Source organism: Garra rufa, chromosome 7 (genome assembly GCF_049309525.1).
Source record: "Garra rufa chromosome 7, GarRuf1.0, whole genome shotgun sequence".
Taxonomy (NCBI): domain Eukaryota; kingdom Metazoa; phylum Chordata; class Actinopteri; order Cypriniformes; family Cyprinidae; genus Garra; species Garra rufa.
In genome coordinates this window covers 12,951,178-12,961,177 of record NC_133367.1, presented here as the reverse complement: position 1 = coordinate 12,961,177, position 10,000 = coordinate 12,951,178, and the positions used below count along the sequence as shown (strand labels likewise).

At 33.9% G+C, this 10,000-nt stretch overlaps 2 protein-coding genes across 2 annotated transcripts in view; both read left to right on the top strand.

Moving 5' to 3' along the window:
• The window catches only part of LOC141337936 (nucleoplasmin-like), a 20,268-nt gene extending 12,207 nt beyond the window's left edge, over window positions 1-8,061 (top strand). The window contains exons 2-6 of the mRNA XM_073843510.1: window positions 627-743; window positions 821-903; window positions 3,748-3,858; window positions 6,844-6,937; window positions 7,836-8,061. Coding sequence (XP_073699611.1) covers window positions 627-743; window positions 821-903; window positions 3,748-3,858; window positions 6,844-6,937; window positions 7,836-7,891 — 461 coding nt within the window. The 3' untranslated portion in view covers window positions 7,892-8,061. The remainder of the gene's footprint in view (window positions 1-626; window positions 744-820; window positions 904-3,747; window positions 3,859-6,843; window positions 6,938-7,835) is intronic.
• Window positions 8,062-8,420: 359 nt separating this feature from the next.
• LOC141337934 (nucleoplasmin-like) overlaps window positions 8,421-10,000 on the top strand; it is a 13,129-nt gene continuing 11,549 nt past the window's right edge. The window contains exon 1 of the mRNA XM_073843509.1: window positions 8,421-8,532. Coding sequence (XP_073699610.1) covers window positions 8,421-8,532 — 112 coding nt within the window. The remainder of the gene's footprint in view (window positions 8,533-10,000) is intronic.

Genomic DNA, 10,000 nt, shown 5'->3' with positions numbered 1-10,000 from the left:
TAGCCTTTAAAGGATGCACATTATACTTTTATATCTATATGCTTACACTTAATTAAACCTGACATGTTATGACTTTATTTTAAGCAAAATGTTAAAGCTTTAGGCTAACCATTTTCTCAATGAATAATTTGAAATTAAAAAAAATTAAAAGTCTGCCTCTCCATTAATTGCTTACTCATTAAATAAAGTTAAAAAATAAAAACCAAAATAAGTTGTTTTTTTAATGCTGTAGGGCCTACAGTGTAGGCTAAACTTTCTTCAGCAAATAACTTGATTAGAAGTCATTTTGCGCCCTCTAGCGTCTGATGAAGCGCGTCACGCGCTCAGACAAAAACACCTGAAGTTCATCATGAACAGATCCAATTTATCAGTGATCTGCGTGCAGTGTTTTCCTCGCTGTTTACAGGTGTGCGTCCATGTGAATATCGCTGTTTATATGAAAACATTATATCTATTCATTCTTTGCTGCAGGGTAATAATGTTCGATGTGTTGATCTTGACTGTACCTTAAATACTTTTAGGAAAAGGGATATTAAACGCCTCTTTGTAAACAAACATTTACGTTTGGGGCCGAGCTGACAAGTCTTAAGCAAAGACTCTCTCCTCACGCCGTTTCACCTGAACAGCGTTCGTGCTGGCTGAAATGACAAGCTGCTTTATTGAAAATGACTCTGTAGCTTCAATCAGTCTGTCTGAATTATCCAGCTCATCATCTGTGTCTGACAGAGCATGTGTTCACTGGGGTAAGACCATTTTTCTCCTATACGACAATTGGCTAAATTGTTTAAGATGCTTTTACTTGCCCTTTCTTTCCTGAAAGGTTGTGTGCTCAGTGGCTCTGAGACCACGGCTGTCTTTCAAGCAGAAAATGACCTTCTGGAGAACCAGTTTTTCATCAAAACGGTAACATAGATTTGGGCCAACATGAAAACTGTCAACATTTCTCACCTTCATGTCGTTACAAACTCGTCTGACACTTTTTGTTCCGTGCTTTCCTTCAAGTGAGCCACTAATCGTTGTGACTGGATCATTGATTCATTGATTTGGACGAAGCATCGCGTCATTTAGTTCATCAATATGCAAAGGCACTTAAAGGAGTACTTCACTTTCACAACAAAAATTTACAGGTAATGTACTCAATCCCTTGTCATTCAAGATGTTCTTGCTTTCTTTCTTCAGTCGTAAAGAAATGATGTTTTTTGAGGAAAATATTTCTATGGTGCCCCTGAGTTTGAACTTCCAAAATGCAGTTTAAATGCAGCTTCTAAGGGCTCTAAATGATCCCAGCGGAAGAAGAAGGGTTTATCTAGCGAAACAATCGGTTATTTTCTAAAAACATTTACAATTTATATAATGTTTGATCTCTACACGGAGTCCACCCAGAGCTAGACAAGATGAGAATTTGAGGTTAAAAAGTATATAAATTGTAATTTTATTTATTTGAAAATAACAGATCGTTTTGCAAAGTTAAGACCCTTATTTCTCGTCTGGGATCGTTTAGAGCTATTTTAAGCTGCATTTTGGAAGTTCAAACTCGGGGGCACCATAAAAGTCCATTTATATGGAGAGAAATCCTGAAATGTTTTCCTCAAAAAGCATAATTTCCTTACAACTGAAGAAAGAAAGAAAGACATGAACATCTTGGATGACAAGGGGGTTAGTACATTATCTATATTTTTTGTTCTGAAAGTGAACTACTCCTTTAAGTTTGTCTTTCTTTACTATTATTTTTATTATTTATTATTACTATTACAATATCTTGTTTTAGCTTTGGTGAGCATTTTTTTTTTTATCTTCTATTTTTTTTTTTTTATCTGATTACATCTGAACAATCTGCAACAATAAACTGGAAAATCAAGTGTAGATAAACACTTCAATCTCTAATGATTTGCAATCATTTGATTAAGGCAAACAGAAGCTAGTACACAGCAAGAAAGAAGCATTTGTTAAATATGCGCTAACACTAAGCTAATTGGCTAATGTAAAATAATTAGACCATAGAACCAAAACAGTATTTTGATATGAATCACAGGGAATTTCAGTGTTCAGGAAATAGGTGGATATTTAAGAGTATGACATACATTCTACATTTATGTCTGTATCATGTAGGGCTGCTTATGATTATTTAACATGGTTATGAATGGGTCTGGAACTTGATATGATTGATTAATTTTTTATTTAATGTAATTAATTGAATGTAAAATAAAACAGCATTGTCTTCACTGTAAGAATTAAACATGCTTTGTTTCTTATACAAACTACAAAAGTCCCTCCGTCAAGAGCAGTGAGTGATTTTGTCTTGTCTTTTGTTGTTTGATTAACATCAAGCACAGAGACGGCAAAAGGAATATTACTTGTGGCCACTTTAAGAGCAATCAGTAGCAATGATCGTTTTATCACGGTTATTGCATTTTCATAATCGTTTGAAGCAGAAATCGAAACTGAATTTCAATTAATTGCACAGCCCTACTTTATTGGACTGATGAAGGGAAACATCAAGGGAAACATACTTTCTATATATGTAACATTTCCAACAACAATAATGACTTTTGTCTTGAAAATTCTTGAAATAATTTGCCAAAGCAATTTAAAAAAAAGAAAAATAAGTAATTATGAACATGGTTTCACCGTTTACTACACATTATTTTTATTATTTCCCTATAAGCAGCTAATTAACCAGAAGTCTCGCCCATAAGCATACTTCTGTGTTGAAGAACAAGGTGGATTCAAGTCTTAAAATAAGTTGCCAAAGCAATTAAAAAACTGTAATGTGTCAGGTCCTGGAGTTACTTCATAGTCATTTATGAAACTTGTACCTAGCAAGCAATAGTCGTCATTTCACCATCTGGGTTAACTATAAACCCGATATAGTCCGGCTATGTGTAACCCACTTCCAGCCCAAATAATCTTGAATTTGGTTGCATGCCATTTTTTGGCAAAATAACTAGTTAGATGTATGATATTCCATCCTGTAAGCAAACTCAGCAGCGTTTATAAGGTTTTATGGTTTAATTTTTGTAATTTTAATTTGTCATTTTTAAATTGATGACTAGTCTAATACTGGGATATTTGTAGACGTCTATTAAATTTTCACTGACAGCCCAAATACAAACTTGTTTTAGCCTAGACGTCTGGGCTGTGTTTTCATGGCTAATAGACGTCTTTTAGACCAAAAAATGCTTGCTGGGTTGTTATTCAGCTGTCTCTCCAGTTAGCTGGTAATAGTTGTGCTGGATTGTTTATGATTAGAACTCGAGTTTTGGATTTGTTAACAAATAATCACTAATCAAATCATTTGATTAATTGAATCAATCTTCTTAGTCAATTCTTTTCATTCATGAATCGGACATTGCTCATCAACATGCAAAGGCACCCATGCTTGTTGTTTATTTGCCAGGATTGATTGATTTAAGGCTTGAATGAATAAGTGATTAAATCCATAATGCATCGCTTTTTAGCAGTTTATGAAGCTTTTTATGATGCTTTTCTTATTTTGTAGTCTACATTTACTTTCATTATAAAAGACCAGGATATTCATGAAGTTCACCTTTTGTGTTTATGGGTAATTTACATTTTGGTTCATGAGAGTGAGTAAATACCTTTTTAATGATTACACTTCTTTAATGTTCTATTTAAAAAAAAAAAAAAAAAAAAAGTGTACAAGTGAGCCTAATTACCTACAGCCACATCTGTAGTTTCTAACCGGTTTGCTTTTACACTAAAATGACCTGATTTCTATTTTCACAGATATGTCTTAGTGAGGAGGCAGGAGATGAGATGCATATGGTGGCCGTCTGTGACGGTGTAGGAGCTTCCAAACCATTGCCCATTGCCACCCTCCGCCACTGTATGCCAATGGTGAAGTATTATTGTGATTCATAGTTTGATTGAAACTTCTGAAAGTGCTTGCAGAAACTGCACAGAAAATATTCTCTCATAGCCACATGGTTAGTACAAAAGTCTGAAAAATCTGTGTCTAACTTTAAGGAATGTCAATACCAAACACATTTTCTTTTTTTTTTGCTTTTTTTGCTTTATTCTTTGCTTTTTTTTTTCGTTTTTGTTTTGCAATTAAGCACATTTTTTTGGGAGTTATTCCTTAACATTTAGTTTTTATGTGTACCACTGTTCAGAACTATGATGCTGATTAGCATCTTTGTGCTGGGTTCAAAAGTATCTAAAATCACTACCAAAAAGTCATGAATGAAATGCTTGGAGTTTCAGTAGTGATGTTTTGTTGTTTTAGGGGGATGTTATCCTATAAAATTGTCACTACCGAAACGGTCACAAACGAAACACTTGGTGAAGTATTGGTAGTGGCATCTTTGTTTTTTAGGGGGATATTATCCTATAAAATTTTCACTAGCGAAATGGTCACAAACAAAATATTTGGTGGAGTTTTGGTGGTGGCATCTTTGTTTTTTAGGGGGATGTTATCCTATAAAACTGTCACTACCGAAATGGTCACAAAACACTTGGTGAAGTTTTGGTAGTGGCATCTTTGTTTTTTTTTTTTTTTTGGAGGGGGGATGTTATCCTATAAAACTGTCACTACCGAAAGGGTCACAAACAAAACACTTGAAGTTTTGGTAGTGGCATCTTTGTTTTTTAGGGGGATGTTATCCTATAAAACTGTCACTACCGAAAGGGTCACAAACAAAACACTTGAAGTTTTGGTAGTGGCATCTTTGTTTTTTAGGGGGATGTTATCCTATAAAACTGTCACTACCGAAAGGGTCACAAACAAAACACTTGAAGTTTTGGTAGTGGCATCTTTGTTTTTTAGGGGGACGTTATCCTATAAAACTGTCACTACCGAAAGGGTCTCAAACAAAACACTTGAAGTTTTGGTAGTGACATCTTTGTTTTTTAGGGGGCTATTATCCTATAAAATTTACACTAGCGGAATGGTCACAAACGAAACACTTGGTGAAGTTTTGGTAGTGGCATCTTTGTTTTTTAGGGGGACGTTATCCTATAAAACTGTCACTACCGAAAGGGTCACAAACAAAACACTTGGTGAAGTTTTGGTAGTGGCATCTTTGTTTTTTAGGGGGATGTTATCCTATAAAATTTTCACTAGCGAAATGGTCACAAACAAAATATTTGGTGGAGTTTTGGTGGTGGCATCTTTGTTTTTTAGGGGGATGTTATCCTATAAAACTGTCACTACCGAAATGATCACAAACAAAACACTTGGTGAAGTTTTGGTAGTGGCATCTTTGTTTTTTAGGGGGATGTTATCCTATAAAACTGTCATTACCAAAATGGTCACAAACAAAACACTTGGTGAAGTTTTGGTAGTGACATCATTTTTTTTTTTTTTTGGAGGGGGGATGTTATCCTATAAAACTGTCACTACCGAAATGATCACAAACAAAACACTTGGTGAAGTTTTGGTAGTGGCATCTTTGTTTTTTAGGGGGACGTTATCCTATAAAACTGTCACTACCGAAATGATCACAAACAAAACACTTGGTGAAGTTTTGGTAGTGACATCTTTGTTTTTTAGGGGGCTATTATCCTATAAAATTTACACTAGCAGAATGGTCACAAACGAAACACTTGGTGGAGTTTTGGTAGTGACATCTTTGTTTTTTAGGGGGCTATTATCCTATAAAATTTACACTAGCGAAATGGTCACAAACGAAATATTTGGTGGAGTTTTGGTAGTGAATTATTTATTTTTTTTTTTTTTTTTTTTTGGAGGGGGGGATGCTATCCTATGAAATTATCACTACCGGAACAGTCACAAACAAAACACTTGAAGTTTTGGTAGTGGCATCTTTGTTTTTTAGGGGGACGTTATCCTATAAAACTGTCACTACCGAAAGGGTCACAAACGAAACACTTGGTGAAGTTTTGCTAGTGGCATCTTTGTTTTTTAGGGAGACGTTATCCTATAAAACTGTCACTACCGAAAGGGTCACAAACAAAACACTTGAAGTTTTGGTAGTGGCATCTTTGTTTTTTAGGGGGACGTTATCCTATAAAACTGTCACTACCGAAAGGGTCACAAACAAAACACTTGGTGGAGTTTTGGTAGTGGCATCTTTGTTTTTTTAGGGGGATGTTATCCAATAAAACTGTCACTACCGAAAGGGTCACAAACGAAACACTTGGTGAAGTTTTGGTAGTGGCATCTTTGTTTTTTAGGGAGACGTTATCCTATAAAACTGTCACTACCGAAAGGGTCACAAACAAAACACTTGGTGAAGTTTTGGTAGTGACATCTTTGTTTTTTAGGGGGCTATTATCCTATAAAATTTACACTAGCGGAATGGTCACAAACGAAACACTTGAAGTTTTGGTAGTGGCATCTTTGTTTTTTAGGGGGACGTTATCCTATAAAACTGTCACTACCGAAAGGGTCACAAACAAAACACTTGGTGGAGTTTTGGTAGTGGCATCTTTGTTTTTTAGGGGGATATTATTCTATAAAATTTACACTAGCGAAATGGTCACAAACGAAATATTTGGTGGAGTTTTGGTGGTGGCATCTTTGTTTTTTAGGGGGATGTTATCCTATAAAATTGTCACTACCGAAACGGTCACAAACGAAACACTTGGTGAAGTATTGGTAGTGGCATCTTTGTTTTTTAGGGGGATATTATCCTATAAAATTTTCACTAGCGAAACGGTCACAAACAAAATATTTGGTGAAATTTTGGTAGTGGCATCTTTGTTTTTTAAGGGGGGGGGGTGTTATCCCATAACATTGTCACTACCGAAACATGTCATCATTGTTTCGGTACTGAAATTTATTAGGGGGAAATTAACTAAATTTTACTACAGTTGTGCAGTTTTTTTTTAGTGTGCAATTTAAAATTCTCTATGTTACAGATTAGTTTTCCGGGTTTGGAGCTTATTCCCCCTGTCACATTTAAACTGTGCTCTGGTAAAGGACCAGTGTTCATCTCTGCTCAGCACATAACATGTAAGAGCTTGCATGGGCATATTCATATTTTATTCTATGTGTTTTTTAGGGTTCTGCAAAAAAACTATTATTTTGGCTCCTTGTTAATTCACATAAGTGACCCTGGACCACAAAACCAGTCTTAAGTCGCTGGGGTATATTTGTAGCAATAGCCAAAAATACATGGTATGGGTCAAAATTATAGATTTTTCTTTTAAGCCAAAAATTATTAGGAAATTAAGTAAAGATCATATTCCATGAAGATTTTTTGTAAAATTCCTACTATAAATATATCAATGTAATTTTTGATTGGTAATATGCATTGTTAAGAACTTAATTTGGAGAAGTTTAAAGGTGATTTTCTCAGTATTTTGATTTTTTTTTTTTTTTTTTTTTGCACCCTCAGATTCCAGATTTTCAAATAGATGTATCTCGGCCAATAATTGTCCTATCCAAACAAACCATATATCAATAGAAAGCTTATTTATTGAGCTTTCATATGATGTATATATCTCAGTTTTGTAAAATTTAACCTTATGACTGGTTTTGTGGTCCAGGGTCACATATGTGAAACTGCAGCAGGTTGCTGACTGGATGATTTTACTCAATCAAAAATGTCAGCATGATTACACAGCCAGAGAGTTTCAATAGTCCAACACAAGGACTGTTTTTTCTTTTTTATTCAGTTGATTGCGTACATTAATACTACGAAAACAAAACAAGCAGCAATATTAATTTTCAGTTTGCTACACACTGCAAAATATCTACCTCAGCATTTTCAGATAATTTTACTCCATAATTCCCATGTATGTACATGTTAGTATTGTAATATTATATATATTTTTAAATGCTGAATTTCATTTCTGAATGGTGTTCAACCATCATATTGCTAAATTTATTTCTGCCTTTGTTTTTGCAGTGAATCCCATTGAATTGACAGAGGGGGAGGAGGATGACGATGATGAAGATAATTAAATGCCAGCGATGAGAGCTTATTTTGACTGTTTGAACTATGCTGGGTCCTGTCGGACAATGATTGTTCACCCTGTCAGTATTTGTTACTAAAGCATCACAGTGTTTGTCAACATTGAAAAACTGTATTAAATTCAAGTGTTTTAATTCTAATGAAAAACAGAGTAATAAAATGAGTCTCTCAGTGTAAATAATACCACATGATTTTTATCTGATGTATTTTTGCCCCATCTGTAGACTGAGATGCATACCTAAAAAAAGAAGCAGTTGACTTGAAGTGAGAAGTAAACGCTGTAGATCAAATATTTGTGAATCATAAAATTAATTTGAGTTTGATGTCTTTTATTGGTTTCTATCTTTGTGGAGGTATAAAATCATGACCTATGGCAGAGTTTATATGAGCTGTTGCTAGGAAACTGTCACGCATCTAAGCAACAGACAGTAAACAAAGCCTTGCACATTGTCATTGACAGAGAGCTGCAGAAAGACTTGTTGTTTACAGTGAGAAAAGAAGTTAATGCACCGGCACAAGATGTCTGCTTGCTCTGTGTTTGATGGCGCCGTGTTCATGTCATCCGAGATGAAGCTTCTAGAGGATTTCAAGCGAGACTCGCACCCTGATAAAGTGAATCTGGCAGGGAGGGGTGAGTGATTTTACAGCCTCTGCCCCACACTGGACACGGACTGCTGCCTGTAATCATTACGTTCATATAAAAGAAACCTATCAAATCCAAATTGAATTCAAGCTCATGTGTTGGACTCTTAAGGTCATTTACATGCTAATGTACTCATAAAATGCCAGAAATATAAGAAAATAGACTGCACATATTGTTTTGATTTTTTTTATTATTATTATTCGCAAGGAATAACCCTGAAAAAATGAGTAGTCCTTTTTAACAAAAGGTTAAAAATGTGGAATAGTTAGAAAGATATATACATACATACAGACAGATAGGTACATTATTATTTTCAATGTTAAAAACTATGTTGATGCTTAATATGTTTGTGGAAACTGTTATATTATATATATATAAATTAATTAAATTAATGAAAAATGATAGTAAAGACATTTCTAATGTTACAATAAATTTCCATTTCAAATGATATCAAAGATATCTTATTTTTAATGTTAAAAACAATGTTGATGCTTAACATTTTTGTGAAAACTGTTGTACTTTTTTATTATCATTGAAAAGTTATAGTACAGACATTTAGAATGTTACAAAAGCAATGAAACAATTTTGATGCTTAATATTTTTGGAACCATTATACTTAATTATTATTGAAAAATGATAGTAAAGACATTTATGATGTTATAAAAGATTTTTATTTTAAATATTTTGAATCCTGGCAAAAAATAAAATAAAAATCGTATGATCAATGTTGAAAACCCTTTTGATGCTTAATATTTTTTGTAGAAACAAAAATTATGAAAGTATGGAAGCCCGTTTCCGCCAGGTCAGAAAAAAAATCCATGCCTTAAAAAGTCGAAATTATGACATACTTAAGTCATAATTACGAGATAAAAAGTCGAAATTATGACTTAAGTCGAAATTATGACTTACTATGTCGAAATTATGACCTAAAAAGTCGAAATTATGACATACTTAAGTCATAATTACGAGATAAAAAGTCGAAATTATGACTTAAGTCGAAATTATGACTTACTATGTCGAAATTATGACTTAAAAAGTCGAAATTATGACATACTTAAGTCATAATTACGAGATAAAAAGTCGAAATTATGACTTAACAAATCGAAATTATGACTTACTATGTCGAAATTATGACTTAAAAAGTCGAAATTATGACTTACTTAAGTCATAATTATGACTTACTTAAGTCATAATTATGACTTAAACACATTGATCACATGACCACTTCACGCTTTCCGTTTTCAATCATGATTCGCCATACGCCTTTGAAGTTCCGTTTCCAGGAGTGTTCTAATGATAAACGGGACATTCCAGAACGAATTACCTTGGTTTAAAACTGTTTGGAGCTCCAAGTTCAGTAGCTACACACCTTATTAATAAATTGGGGGTGGCTTAATGGAAAAAAAAGAGTGAAATGAATGAAAATGAAAAAGGTCAAACTCTTGTATACAGTTGA